This window comes from Salvelinus fontinalis, unplaced genomic scaffold (genome assembly GCF_029448725.1).
Source record: "Salvelinus fontinalis isolate EN_2023a unplaced genomic scaffold, ASM2944872v1 scaffold_0092, whole genome shotgun sequence".
Classification (NCBI taxonomy): Eukaryota; Metazoa; Chordata; class Actinopteri; order Salmoniformes; family Salmonidae; genus Salvelinus; species Salvelinus fontinalis.
Genome location: NW_026600301.1, coordinates 347,501 through 364,879, shown reverse-complemented (window position 1 = coordinate 364,879; position 17,379 = coordinate 347,501). Strand labels below are relative to the sequence as shown.

The 17,379-nt window shown below is 40.7% G+C and overlaps 1 protein-coding gene across 1 annotated transcript in view; it reads left to right on the top strand.

Moving 5' to 3' along the window:
* The window catches only part of tbk1 (TANK-binding kinase 1), a 138,036-nt gene that overhangs the window by 4,381 nt on the left and 116,276 nt on the right, over nucleotides 1-17,379 (top strand). The window contains exon 3 of the mRNA XM_055911768.1: nucleotides 9,903-10,043. Within this exon, the coding sequence (XP_055767743.1) occupies nucleotides 9,903-10,043 (141 nt within the window). The remainder of the gene's footprint in view (nucleotides 1-9,902; nucleotides 10,044-17,379) is intronic.

Genomic DNA, 17,379 nt, shown 5'->3' with positions numbered 1-17,379 from the left:
CTCCCCTAACTGAGGGGTCTCGGCAGTCTCCCCACCTAGAGTCTCGGCAGTCTCTCCCCACCAGGCGTCTCGGCAGTCTCTCTCCACCTGGCGTCTCGGCAGTCTCTCCCCACCTAGCGTCTCGGCAGTCTCTCCCCACCAGGCGTCTCGGCGGTCTCTCCCCACCTGGCGTCTCGGCAGTCTCTCCCCACCAGGCGTCTCGGCAGTCTCTCCCCACCAGGCGTCTCGGCAGTCTCTCCCCACCAGGCGTCTCGGCGGTCTCTCTCCACCTGGCGTCTCGGCAGTCTCTCCCCACCTAGCGTCTCGGCAGTCTCTCCCCACCAGGCGTCTCGGCGGTCTCTCCCCACCTGGCGTCTCGGCAGTCTCTCCCCACCAGGCGTCTCGGCAGTCTCTCCCCACCAGGCGTCTCGGCAGTCTCTCCCCACCAGGCGTCTCGGCGGTCTCTCCCCACCAGGCGTCTCGGCAGTCTCTCCCCACCAGGCGTCTCGGCGGTCTCTCCCCACCAGGCGTCTCGGTAGTCTCTCCCCACCAGGCGTCTCGGCAGTCTCTCCCCACCAGGCGTCTCGGCAGTCTCTCCCCACCAGGCGTCTCGGCAGTCTCTCCCCACCAGGCGTCTCGGCAGTCTCTCCCCACCAGGCGTCTCGGCAGTCTCTCCCCACCAGGCGTCTCGGCAGTCTCTCCCCACCAGGCGTCTCGGCAGTCTCTCCCCACCAGAGGTCTCGGTAGTCTCTCCCCACCGGGCGTCTCGGTAGTCTCTCCCCACCGGGCGTCTCGGTAGTCTCTCCCCACCGGGCGTCTCGGCAGTCTCTCCCCACCGGGCGTCTCGGCAGTCTCCCCCCACCGGGCGTCTCGGCAGTCTCTCCCCACCGGGCGTCTCGGCAGTCTCCCCCCACCGGGCGTCTCGGGAGTCTCTCCCCACCAGGCGTCTCGGCAGTCTCTCCCCACCAGGCGTCTCGGCAGTCTCTCCCCACCAGAGGTCTCGGTAGTCTCTCCCCACCGGGCGTCTCGGTAGTCTCTCCCCACCGGGCGTCTCGGTAGTCTCTCCCCACCGGGCGTCCCGGCAGTCTCTCCCCACCGGGCGTCTCGGCAGTCTCTCCCCACCAGGCGTCTCGGCAGTCTCTCCCCACCAGGCGTCTCGGCAGTCTCTCCCCACCAGGCGTCTCGGCAGTCTCTCCCCACCAGGCGTCTCGGCAGTCTCTCCCCACCAGGCGTCTCGGCAGTCTCTCCCCACCTGGCGTCTCGGCAGTCTCTCCCCACCAGGCGTCTCGGCAGTCTCTCCCCACCAGGCGTCTCGGCAGTCTCCCCACCAGGCGTCTCGGCGGTCTCTCCCCACCAGGCGTCTCGGCAGTCTCTCCCCACCTGGCGTCTCGGCTCTCTCTCCCCACCGGGCGTCTCGGCAGTCTCCCCACCTGGCGTCTCGGCAGTCTCTCCCCACCTGGCGTCTCGGCAGTCTCTCCCCACCGGGCGTCTCGGCATTCTCTCCCCACCGGGCGTCTCGGCAGTCTCTCCCCACCGGGCGTCTCGGCAGTCTCCCCACCTGGCGTCTCGGCAGTCTCTCCCCACCTGGCGTCTCGGCAGTCTCTCCCCACCTGGCGTCTCGGCAGTCTCTCCCCACCTGGCGTCTCGGCAGTCTCTCCCCACCTGGCGTCTCGGCAGTCTCTCCCCACCTGGCGTCTCGGCAGTCTCTCCCCACCTGGCGTCTCGGCAGTCTCTCCCCACCTGGCGTCTCGGCAGTCTCTCCCCACCAGGCGTCTCGGCAGTCTCTCCCCACCAGGCGTCTCGGCAGTCTCTCCCCACCGGGCGTCTCGGCAGTCTCTCCCCACCGGGCGTCTCGGCAGTCTCCCCCTGCGTGGATGCAGGAGCAGTGGTGTTGTCTTAGTTGTTGACATGTAGGCCTAACAGGAAGTCTCTCCCCACCTAGCGTCGACATGTAGGCCTAACAGGAAGTCTCTCCCCACCTAGCGTCGACATGTAGGCCTAACAGGAAGTCTCTCCCCACCTAGCGTCGACATGTAGGCCTAACAGGAAGTCTTGATATAGTTCTGTTGTCTCACTAACTAGCCATTTGGAGACGTTTCACCAACTGTTTATGTCACAGGGGGTTATGGTTGTCTGCTCAGCCATATCAGTCTCAGCTAGCGTGCTAACCCTTCTGTCTGCACAGGGGCTTTCCCTTCTGTCTGCACAGGGGCTTTCCCTTCTGTCTGCACAGGGGCTTTCCCTTCTGTCTGCACAGGGGCTTTCCCTTCTGTCTGCACAGGGGCTTTCCCTTCTGTCTGCACAGGGGCTTTCCCTTCTGTCTGCACAGGGGCTTTCCCTTCTGTCTGCACAGGGGCTTTCCCTTCTGTCTGCACAGGGGCTTTCCCTTCTGTCTGCACAGGGGCTTTCCCTTCTGTCTGCACAGGGGCTTTCCCTTCTGTCTGCACAGGGGCTTTCCCTTCTGTCTGCACAGGGGCTTTCCCTTCTGTCTGCACAGGGGCTTTCCCTTCTGTCTCCACAGGGGCTTTCCCTTCTGTCTGCACAGGGGCTTTCCCTTCTGTCTGCACAGGGGCTTTCCCAGGTCTCTCTAGACTAGAGGGAGGATGCCAACACATATCAGGATGGGTCTGGACACGTCTTTGTGTTTGGTTCTGACAGAATGAACATGTATGCCACCTGATGGACTATCTTACTAGGGCTGTGTCCCTGATGGACTGTCTCACTAGGGCTGTGTCCCTGATGGACTGTCTTACTAGGGCTGTGTCCCAGATGGACTGTCTCACTAGGGCTGTGTCCCTGATGGACTGTCTCACTAGGGCTGTGTCCCAGATGGACTGTCTTACTAGGGCTGTGTCCCAGATGGGTCCTGATGGACTGTCTCACTAGGGCTGTGTCCCAGATGAACTGTCTCACTAGGGCTGTGTCCCAGATGGGACCTGATGGACTGTCTCACTAGGGCTGTGTCCCAGATGGACTGTCTCACTAGGGCTGTGTCCCAGATGGACTGTCTTACTAGGGCTGTGTCCCAGATGGACTGTCTCACTAGGGCTGTGTCCCAGATGGACTGTCTCACTAGGGCTGTGTCCCAGATGGACTGTCTTACTAGGGCTGTGTCCCAGATGGGTCCTGATGGACTGTCTCACTAGGGCTGTGTCCCAGATGAACTGTCTCACTAGGGCTGTGTCCCAGATGGGACCTGATGGACTGTCTCACTAGGGCTGTGTCCCAGATGGACTGTCTTACTAGGGCTGTGTCACACCAGATAACACACCTGTATGTAATACTATGTGTTCTGTAACACCAGAAAACACACCTGTATATAATACTATGTGTTCTGTATCACCAGATAACACACCTGTATGTAATACTATGTGTTCTGTAACACACCTGTATGTAATACTATGTGTTCTGTATCACCAGATAACACACCTGTATGTAATACTATGTGTTCTGTAACACACCTGTATGTAATACTATGTGTTCTGTATCACCAGATAACACACCTGTATATAATACTATGTGTTCTGTAACACACCTGTATGTAATATTATGTGTTCTGTAACACCAGATAACACACCTGTATATAATACTATGTGTTCTGTAACACCAGATAACAGACCTGTATGTAATACTATGTGTTCTGTATCACCAGATAACACACCTGTATGTAATATTATGTGTTCTGTAACACCAGATAACACACCTGTATATAATACTATGTGTTCTGTAACACCAGATAACACACCTGTATGTAATACTATGTGTTCTGTATCACCAGATAACACACCTGTATGTAATACTATGTGTTCTGTAACACCAGATAACACACCTGTATGTAATACTATGTGTTCTGTAACACACCTGTATGTAATACTATGTGTTCTGTAACACACCTGTATGTAATACTATGTGTTCTGTAACACACCTGTATGTAATACTATGTGTTCTGTAACACACCTGTATGTAATACTATGTGTTCTGTAACACACCTGTATGTAATACTATGTGTTCTGTAACACACCTGTATGTAATACTATGTGTTCTGTAACACACCTGTATGTAATACTATGTGTTCTGTAACACACCTGTATGTAATACTATGTGTTCTGTAACACACCTGTATGTAATACTATGTGTTCTGTAACACACCTGTATGTAATACTATGTGTTCTGTAACACACCTGTATGTAATACTATGTGTTCTGTAACACACCTGTATGTAATACTATGTGTTCTGTAACACACCTGTATGTAATACTATGTGTTCTGTAACACACCTGTATGTAATACTATGTGTTCTGTAACACACCTGTATGTAATACTATGTGTTCTGTAACACACCTGTATGTAATACTATGTGTTCTGTAACACACCTGTATGTAATACTATGTGTTCTGTAACACACCTGTATGTAATACTATGTGTTCTGTAACACACCTGTATGTAATACTATGTGTTCTGTAACACACCTGTATGTAATACTATGTGTTCTGTAACACACCTGTATGTAATACTATGTGTTCTGTAACACACCTGTATGTAATACTATGTGTTCTGTAACACACCTGTATGTAATACTATGTGTTCTGTAACACACCTGTATGTAATACTATGTGTTCTGTAACACACCTGTATGTAATACTATGTGTTCTGTAACACACCTGTATGTAATACTATGTGTTCCGTAACACACCTGTATGTAATACTATGTGTTCCGTAACACACCTGTATGTAATACTATGTGTTCCGTAACACACCTGTATGTAATACTATGTGTTCCGTAACACACCTGTATGTAATACTATGTGTTCCGTAACACACCTGTATGTAATACTATGTGTTCCGTAACACACCTGTATGTAATACTATGTGTTCCGTAACACACCTGTATGTAATACTATGTGTTCCGTAACACACCTGTATGTAATACTATGTGTTCCGTAACACACCTGTATGTAATACTATGTGTTCCGTAACACACCTGTATGTAATACTATGTGTTCCGTAACACACCTGTATGTAATACTATGTGTTCCGTAACACACCTGTATGTAATACTATGTGTTCCGTAACACACCTGTATGTAATACTATGTGTTCCGTAACACACCTGTATGTAATACTATGTGTTCCGTAACACACCTGTATGTAATACTATGTGTTCCGTAACACACCTGTATGTAATACTATGTGTTCTGTAACACCAGATAACACACCTGTATATAATACTATGTGTTCTGTAACACCAGATAACACACCTGTATATAATACTATGTGTTCTGTAACACACCTGTATGTAATACTATGTGTTCTGTAACACACCTGTATGTAATACTATGTGTTCTGTAACACACCTGTATGTAATACTATGTGTTCTGTAACACACCTGTATGTAATACTATGTGTTCTGTAACACACCTGTATGTAATACTATGTGTTCTGTAACACACCTGTATGTAATACTATGTGTTCTGTAACACACCTGTATGTAATACTATGTGTTCCGTAACACACCTGTATGTAATACTATGTGTTCCGTAACACACCTGTATGTAATACTATGTGTTCCGTAACACACCTGTATGTAATACTATGTGTTCCGTAACACACCTGTATGTAATACTATGTGTTCCGTAACACCAGATAACACACCTGTATATAATACTATGTGTTCCGTAACACCAGATAACACACCTGTATATAATACTATGTGTTCCGTAACACCAGATAACACACCTGTATATAATACTATGTGTTCTGTAACACACCTGTATGTAATATTATGTGTTCTGTAACACCAGATAACACACCTGTATGTAATACTATGTGTTCTGTAACACCAGATAACACACCTGTATGTAATACTATGTGTTCTGTATCACCAGATAACACACCTGTATGTAATACTATGTGTTCTGTAACACCAGATAACACACCTGTATGTAATACTATGTGTTCTGTATCACCAGATAACACACCTGTATATAATACTATGTGTTCTGTAACACACCTGTATGTAATACTATGTGTTCTGTAACACACCTGTATGTAATACTATGTGTTCTGTAACACACCTGTATGTAATACTATGTGTTCTGTAACACACCTGTATGTAATACTATGTGTTCTGTAACACACCTGTATGTAATACTATGTGTTCTGTAACACACCTGTATGTAATACTATGTGTTCTGTAACACACCTGTATGTAATACTATGTGTTCTGTAACACACCTGTATGTAATACTATGTGTTCTGTAACACACCTGTATGTAATACTATGTGTTCTGTAACACACCTGTATGTAATACTATGTGTTCTGTAACACACCTGTATGTAATACTATGTGTTCTGTAACACACCTGTATGTAATACTATGTGTTCTGTAACACACCTGTATGTAATACTATGTGTTCTGTAACACACCTGTATGTAATACTATGTGTTCTGTAACACACCTGTATGTAATACTATGTGTTCTGTAACACACCTGTATGTAATACTATGTGTTCTGTAACACACCTGTATGTAATACTATGTGTTCTGTAACACACCTGTATGTAATACTATGTGTTCTGTAACACACCTGTATGTAATACTATGTGTTCTGTAACACACCTGTATGTAATACTATGTGTTCTGTAACACACCTGTATGTAATACTATGTGTTCTGTAACACACCTGTATGTAATACTATGTGTTCTGTAACACACCTGTATGTAATACTATGTGTTCTGTAACACACCTGTATGTAATACTATGTGTTCTGTAACACACCTGTATGTAATACTATGTGTTCTGTAACACACCTGTATGTAATACTATGTGTTCTGTAACACACCTGTATGTAATACTATGTGTTCTGTAACACACCTGTATGTAATACTATGTGTTCTGTAACACACCTGTATGTAATACTATGTGTTCTGTAACACACCTGTATGTAATACTATGTGTTCTGTAACACACCTGTATGTAATACTATGTGTTCTGTAACACACCTGTATGTAATACTATGTGTTCTGTAACACACCTGTATGTAATACTATGTGTTCTGTAACACACCTGTATGTAATACTATGTGTTCTGTAACACACCTGTATGTAATACTATGTGTTCTGTAACACACCTGTATGTAATACTATGTGTTCTGTAACACACCTGTATGTAATACTATGTGTTCTGTAACACACCTGTATGTAATACTATGTGTTCTGTAACACACCTGTATGTAATACTATGTGTTCTGTAACACACCTGTATGTAATACTATGTGTTCTGTAACACACCTGTATGTAATACTATGTGTTCTGTAACACACCTGTATGTAATACTATGTGTTCTGTAACACACCTGTATGTAATACTATGTGTTCTGTAACACACCTGTATGTAATACTATGTGTTCTGTAACACACCTGTATGTAATACTATGTGTTCTGTAACACACCTGTATGTAATACTATGTGTTCCGTAACACACCTGTATGTAATACTATGTGTTCCGTAACACACCTGTATGTAATACTATGTGTTCCGTAACACACCTGTATGTAATACTATGTGTTCCGTAACACACCTGTATGTAATACTATGTGTTCCGTAACACACCTGTATGTAATACTATGTGTTCCGTAACACACCTGTATGTAATACTATGTGTTCCGTAACACACCTGTATGTAATACTATGTGTTCCGTAACACACCTGTATGTAATACTATGTGTTCCGTAACACACCTGTATGTAATACTATGTGTTCCGTAACACACCTGTATGTAATACTATGTGTTCCGTAACACACCTGTATGTAATACTATGTGTTCCGTAACACACCTGTATGTAATACTATGTGTTCCGTAACACACCTGTATGTAATACTATGTGTTCCGTAACACACCTGTATGTAATACTATGTGTTCCGTAACACACCTGTATGTAATACTATGTGTTCCGTAACACACCTGTATGTAATACTATGTGTTCCGTAACACACCTGTATGTAATACTATGTGTTCCGTAACACACCTGTATGTAATACTATGTGTTCCGTAACACACCTGTATGTAATACTATGTGTTCCGTAACACACCTGTATGTAATACTATGTGTTCCGTAACACACCTGTATGTAATACTATGTGTTCCGTAACACACCTGTATGTAATACTATGTGTTCCGTAACACACCTGTATGTAATACTATGTGTTCCGTAACACACCTGTATGTAATACTATGTGTTCCGTAACACACCTGTATGTAATACTATGTGTTCCGTAACACACCTGTATGTAATACTATGTGTTCCGTAACACACCTGTATGTAATACTATGTGTTCCGTAACACACCTGTATGTAATACTATGTGTTCCGTAACACACCTGTATGTAATACTATGTGTTCCGTAACACACCTGTATGTAATACTATGTGTTCCGTAACACACCTGTATGTAATACTATGTGTTCCGTAACACACCTGTATGTAATACTATGTGTTCCGTAACACACCTGTATGTAATACTATGTGTTCCGTAACACACCTGTATGTAATACTATGTGTTCCGTAACACACCTGTATGTAATACTATGTGTTCCGTAACACACCTGTATGTAATACTATGTGTTCCGTAACACACCTGTATGTAATACTATGTGTTCCGTAACACACCTGTATGTAATACTATGTGTTCCGTAACACACCTGTATGTAATACTATGTGTTCCGTAACACACCTGTATGTAATACTATGTGTTCCGTAACACACCTGTATGTAATACTATGTGTTCCGTAACACACCTGTATGTAATACTATGTGTTCCGTAACACACCTGTATGTAATACTATGTGTTCCGTAACACACCTGTATGTAATACTATGTGTTCCGTAACACACCTGTATGTAATACTATGTGTTCCGTAACACACCTGTATGTAATACTATGTGTTCTGTAACACCAGAAAACACACCTGTATATAATACTATGTGTTCTGTATCACCAGAAAACACACCTGTATATAATACTATGTGTTCTGTATCACCAGATAACACACCTGTATATAATACTATGTGTTCTGTAACACCAGAAAACACACCTGTATATAATACTATGTGTTCTGTAACACCAGAAAACACACCTGTATATAATACTATGTGTTCTGTATCACCAGATAACACACCTGTATATAATACTATGTGTTCTGTAACACCAGAAAACACACCTGTATGTAATACTATGTGTTCTGTAACACACCTGTATATAATACTATGTGTTCTGTAACACCAGATAACACACCTGTATGTAATACTATGTGTTCTGTATCACCAGATAACACACCTGTATATAATACTATGTGTTCTGTAACACACCTGTATGTAATACTATGTGTTCTGTAACACACCTGTATGTAATACTATGTGTTCTGTAACACCAGAAAACAGGGGACCTGTATATAATACTATGTGTTCTGTAACACCAGAAAACAGGGGACCTGTATGTAATACTATGTGTTCTGTAACACCAGAAAACAGGGGACCTGTATATAATACTATGTGTTCTGTAACACCAGAAAACAGGGGACCTGTATGTAATACTATGTGTTCTGTAACACCAGAAAACAGGGGACCTGTATATAATACTATGTCTTCTGTAACACCAGAAAACAGGGGACCTGTATATAATACTATGTGTTCTGTAACACCAGAAAACAGGGGACCTGTATATAATACTATGTGTTCTGTAACACCAGAAAACAGGGGACCTGTATGTAATACTATGTCTTCTGTAACACCAGAAAACAGGGGACCTGTATATAATACTATGTGTTCTGTAACACCAGAAAACAGGGGACCTGTATATAATACTATGTGTTCTGTAACACCAGAAAACAGGGGACCTGTATGTAATACTATGTCTTCTGTAACACCAGAAAACGGGGGACCTGTACGCGGTCAAGGTGTTCAACAACCTCAGTTTCCTGCGACCGCTCGACGTCCAGATGAGAGAGTTTGAGGTCCTGAAGAAACTCAACCATAAGAACATCGTCAAGCTGTTCGCTGTGGAGGAAGAGGTCAGTTAAACATCTCTATCACTATATACTATCTGTAGAATAACACTACCTAGTGGAGGTATCTCTATATACTATCTGTAGAATAACACTACCTAGTGGAGGTATCTCTATCACTATATACTATCTGTAGAATAACACTACCTAGTGGAGGTATCTCTATATACTATCTGTAGAATAACACTACCTAGTGGAGGTATCTCTATATACTATCTGTAGAATAACACTACCTAGTGGAGGTATCTCTATATACTATCTGTAGAATAACACTACCTAGTGGAGGTATCTCTATATACTATCTGTAGAATAACACTACCTAGTGGAGGTATCTCTATATACTATCTGTAGAATAACACTACCTAGTGGAGGTATCTCTATCTCTATATACTATCTGTAGAATAACACTACCTAGTGGAGGTATCTCTATATACTATCTGTAGAATAACACTACCTAGTGGAGGTATCTCTATATACTATCTGTAGAATAACACTACCTAGTGGAGGTATCTCTATCTCTATATACTATCTGTAGAATAACACTACCTAGTGGAGGTATCACTATATACTATCTGTAGAATAACACTACCTAGTGGAGGTATCTCTATATACTATCTGTAGAATAACACTACCTAGTGGAGGTATCTCTATCACTATATACTATCTGTAGAATAACACTACCTAGTGGAGGTATCTCTATCTCTATATACTATCTGTAGAATAACACTACCTAGTGGAGGTATCTCTATCAGTATATACTATCTGTGGAATAACACTACCTAGTGGAGGTATCTCTATCAGTATATACTATCTGTAGAATAACACTACCTAGTGGAGGTATCTCTATATACTATCTGTAGAATAACACTACCTAGTGGAGGTATCTCTATCACTATATACTATCTGTAGAATAACACTACCTAGTGGAGGTATCTCTATTTACTATCTGTAGAATAACACTACCTAGTGGAGGTATCTCTATATACTATCTGTAGAATAACACTACCTAGTGGAGGTATCTCTATATACTATCTGTAGAATAACACTACCTAGTGGAGGTATCTCTATATACTATCTGTAGAATAACACTACCTAGTGGAGGTATCTCTATCACTATATACTATCTGTAGAATAACACTACCTAGTGGAGGTATCTCTATATACTATCTGTAGAATAACACTACCTAGTGGAGGTATCTCTATATACTATCTGTAGAATAACACTACCTAGTGGAGGTATCTCTATCACTATATACTATCTGTAGAATAACACTACCTAGTGGAGGTATCTCTATATACTATCTGTAGAATAACACTACCTAGTGGAGGTATCTCTATCTCTATATACTATCTGTAGAATAACACTACCTAGTGGAGGTATCTCTATCACTATATACTATCTGTAGAATAACACTACCTAGTGGAGGTATCACTATATACTATCTGTAGAATAACACTACCTAGTGGAGGTATCTCTATATACTATCTGTAGAATAACACTACCTAGTGGAGGTATCTCTATCACTATATACTATCTGTAGAATAACACTACCTAGTGGAGGTATCTCTATCACTATATACTATCTGTAGAATAACACTACCTAGTGGAGGTATCTCTATATACTATCTGTAGAATAACACTACCTAGTGGAGGTATCTCTATATACTATCTGTAGAATAACACTACCTAGTGGAGGTATCTCTATATACTATCTGTAGAATAACACTACCCAGTGGAGGTATCTCTATCACTATATACTATCTGTAGAATAACACTACCTAGTGGAGGTATCTCTATCACTATATACTATCTGTAGGATAACACTACCTAGTGGAGGTATCTCTATATACTATCTGTAGAATAACACTACCTAGTGGAGGTATCTCTATATACTATCTGTAGAATAACACTACCTAGTGGAGGTATCTCTATATACTATCTGTAGAATAACACTACCTAGTGGAGGTATCTCTATCACTATATACTATCTGTAGAATAACACTACCTAGTGGAGGTATCTCTATATACTATCTGTAGAATAACACTACCTAGTGGAGGTATCTCTATATACTATCTGTAGAATAACACTACCTAGTGGAGGTATCTCTATATACTATCTGTAGAATAACACTACCTAGTGGAGGTATCTCTATATACTATCTGTAGAATAACACTACCTAGTGGAGGTATCTCTATATACTATCTGTAGAATAACACTACCCAGGGGAGGTATCTCTATATACTATCTGTAGAATAACACTACCTAGTGGAGGTATCTCTATATACTATCTGTAGAATAACACTACCTAGTGGAGGTATCTCTATCACTATATACTATCTGTAGGATAACACTACCCAGGGGAGGTATCTCTATATACTATCTGTAGAATAACACTACCTAGTGGAGGTATCTCTATCAGTATATACTATCTGTAGAATAACACTACCTAGTGGAGGTATCTCTATATACTATCTGTAGAATAACACTACCTAGTGGAGGTACCTCTATATACTATCTGTAGAATAACACTACCTAGTGGAGGTATCTCTATATACTATCTGTAGAATAACACTACCTAGTGGAGGTATCTCTATATACTATCTGTAGAATAACACTACCCAGGGGAGGTATCTCTATATACTATCTGTAGAATAACACTACCTAGTGGAGGTATCTCTATATACTATCTGTAGAATAACACTACCTAGTGGAGGTATCTCTATATACTATCTGTAGAATAACACTACCTAGTGGAGGTATCTCTATCACTATATACTATCTGTAGAATAACACTACCTAGTGGAGGTATCTCTATATACTATCTGTAGAATAACACTACCTAGTGGAGGTATCTCTATATACTATCTGTAGAATAACACTACCTAGTGGAGGTATCTCTATCAGTATATACTATCTGTAGAATAACACTACCTAGTGGAGGTATCTCTATATACTATCTGTAGAATAACACTACCTAGTGGAGGTATCTCTATATACTATCTGTAGAATAACACTACCTAGTGGAGGTATCTCTATATACTATCTGTAGAATAACACTACCTAGTGGAGGTATCTCTATATACTATCTGTAGAATAACACTACCTAGTGGAGGTATCTCTATATACTATCTGTAGAATAACACTACCTAGTGGAGGTATCTCTATCACTATATACTATCTGTAGAATAACACTACCTAGTGGAGGTATCTCTATCAGTATATACTATCTGTAGAATAACACTACCTAGTGGAGGTATCTCTATATACTATCTGTAGAATAACACTACCTAGTGGAGGTATCTCTATCAGTATATACTATCTGTAGAATAACACTACCTAGTGGAGGTATCTCTATATACTATCTGTAGAATAACACTACCTAGTGGAGGTATCTCTATATACTATCTGTAGAATAACACTACCTAGTGGAGGTATCTCTATATACTATCTGTAGAATAACACTACCTAGTGGAGGTATCTCTATCTCTATATACTATCTGTGGAATAACACTACCTAGTGGAGGTATCTCTATATACTATCTGTAGAATAACACTACCTAGTGGAGGTATCTCTATCACTACATACTATCTGTAGAATAACACTACCTAGTGGAGGTATCTCTATATACTATCTGTAGAATAACACTACCTAGTGGAGGTATCTCTATCTCTATATACTATCTGTGGAATAACACTACCTAGTGGAGGTATCTCTATATACTATCTGTAGAATAACACTACCTAGTGGAGGTATCTCTATCACTATATACTATCTGTAGAATAACACTACCTAGTGGAGGTATCTCTATATACTATCTGTAGAATAACACTACCTAGTGGAGGTATCTCTATATACTATCTGTAGAATAACACTACCTAGTGGAGGTATCTCTATATACTATCTGTGGAATAACACTACCTAGTGGAGGTATCTCTATCACTATATACTATCTGTAGAATAACACTACCTAGTGGAGGTATCTCTATCACTATATACTATCTGTAGAATAACACTACCTAGTGGAGGTATCTCTATATACTATCTGTAGAATAACACTACCTAGTGGAGGTATCTCTATATACTATCTGTAGAATAACACTACCTAGTGGAGGTATCTCTATATACTATCTGTAGAATAACACTACCTAGTGGAGGTATCTCTATCACTATCTGTAGAATAACACTACCTAGTGGAGGTATCACTATATACTATCTGTAGAATAACACTACCTAGTGGAGGTATCTCTATATACTATCTGTAGAATAACACTACCTAGTGGAGGTATCTCTATATACTATCTGTAGAATAACACTACCTAGTGGAGGTATCTCTATATACTATCTGTAGAATAACACTACCTAGTGGAGGTATCACTATCAGTATATACTATCTGTAGAATAACACTACCTAGTGGAGGTATCTCTATATACTATCTGTAGAATAACACTACCTAGTGGAGGTATCTCTATATACTATCTGTAGAATAACACTACCTAGTGGAGGTATCTCTATCAGTATATACTATCTGTAGAATAACACTACCTAGTGGAGGTATCTCTATATACTATCTGTAGAATAACACTACCTAGTGGAGGTATCTCTATCACTATATACTATCTGTAGAATAACACTACCTAGTGGAGGTATCACTATATACTATCTGTAGAATAACACTACCTAGTGGAGGTATCTCTATATACTATCTGTAGAATAACACTACCTAGTGGAGGTATCTCTATATACTATCTGTAGAATAACACTACCTAGTGGAGGTATCTCTATCAGTATATACTATCTGTAGAATAACACTACCCAGTGGAGGTATCTCTATATACTATCTGTAGAATAACACTACCTAGTGGAGGTATCTCTATCACTATATACTATCTGTAGAATAACACTACCTAGTGGAGGTATCTCTATCACTATATACTATCTGTAGAATAACACTACCTAGTGGAGGTATCTCTATATACTATCTGTAGAATAACACTACCTAGTGGAGGTATCTCTATATACTATCTGTAGAATAACACTACCTAGTGGAGGTATCTCTATATACTATCTGTAGAATAACACTACCTAGTGGAGGTATCACTATATACTATCTGTAGAATAACACTACCTAGTGGAGGTATCTCTATCTCTATATACTATCTGTAGAATAACACTACCTAGTGGAGGTATCTCTATATACTATCTGTAGAATAACACTACCTAGTGGAGGTATCTCTATATACTATCTGTAGAATAACACTACCTAGTGGAGGTATCACTATATACTATCTGTAGAATAACACTACCTAGTGGAGGTATCTCTATCTCTATATACTATCTGTAGAATAACACTACCTAGTGGAGGTATCTCTATATACTATCTGTAGAATAACACTACCTAGTGGAGGTATCTCTATATACTATCTGTAGAATAACACTACCTAGTGGAGGTATCTCTATATACTATCTGTAGAATAACACTACCCAGTGGAGGTATCTCTATATACTATCTGTAGAATAACACTACCTAGTGGAGGTATCTCTATATACTATCTGTAGAATAACACTACCTAGTGGAGGTATCTCTATCAGTATATACTATCTGTAGAATAACACTACCTAGTGGAGGTACCTCTATATACTATCTGTAGAATAACACTACCTAGTGGAGGTATCTCTATCACTATATACTATCTGTAGAATAACACTACCTAGTGGAGGTATCTCTATATACTATCTGTAGAATAACACTACCTAGTGGAGGTATCTCTATATACTATCTGTAGAATAACACTACCTAGTGGAGGTATCTCTATCAGTATATACTATCTGTAGAATAACACTACCTAGTGGAGGTATCTCTATATACTATCTGTAGAATAACACTACCTAGTGGAGGTATCTCTATCAGTATATACTATCTGTAGAATAACACTACCTAGTGGAGGTATCTCTATATACTATCTGTAGAATAACACTACCTAGTGGAGGTATCTCTATATACTATCTGTAGAATAACACTACCTAGTGGAGGTATCTCTATCACTATATACTATCTGTAGAATAACACTACCTAGTGGAGGTATCACTATATACTATCTGTAGAATAACACTACCTAGTGGAGGTATCTCTATATACTATCTGTAGAATAACACTACCTAGTGGAGGTATCTCTATATACTATCTGTAGAATAACACTACCTAGTGGAGGTATCTCTATCAGTATATACTATCTGTAGAATAACACTACCCAGTGGAGGTATCTCTATATACTATCTGTAGAATAACACTACCTAGTGGAGGTATCTCTATCACTATATACTATCTGTAGAATAACACTACCTAGTGGAGGTATCTCTATCACTATATACTATCTGTAGAATAACACTACCTAGTGGAGGTATCTCTATATACTATCTGTAGAATAACACTACCTAGTGGAGGTATCTCTATATACTATCTGTAGAATAACACTACCTAGTGGAGGTATCTCTATATACTATCTGTAGAATAACACTACCTAGTGGAGGTATCACTATATACTATCTGTAGAATAACACTACCTAGTGGAGGTATCTCTATCTCTATATACTATCTGTAGAATAACACTACCTAGTGGAGGTATCTCTATATACTATCTGTAGAATAACACTACCTAGTGGAGGTATCTCTATATACTATCTGTAGAATAACACTACCTAGTGGAGGTATCTCTATATACTATCTGTAGAATAACACTACCTAGTGGAGGTATCTCTATATACTATCTGTAGAATAACACTACCCAGTGGAGGTATCTCTATATACTATCTGTAGAATAACACTACCTAGTGGAGGTATCTCTATATACTATCTGTAGAATAACACTACCTAGTGGAGGTATCTCTATCAGTATATACTATCTGTAGAATAACACTACCTAGTGGAGGTACCTCTATATACTATCTGTAGAATAACACTACCTAGTGGAGGTATCTCTATCACTATATACTATCTGTAGAATAACACTACCTAGTGGAGGTATCTCTATATACTATCTGTAGAATAACACTACCTAGTGGAGGTATCTCTATCACTATATACTATCTGTAGAATAACACTACCTAGTGGAGGTATCTCTATATACTATCTGTAGAATAACACTACCTAGTGGAGGTATCTCTATCACTATATACTATCTGTAGAATAACACTACCTAGTGGAGGTATCTCTATCAGTATATACTATCTGTAGAATAACACTACCTAGTGGAGGTATCTCTATATACTATCTGTAGAATAACACTACCTAGTGGAGGTATCTCTATCACTATATACTATCTGTAGAATAACACTACCTAG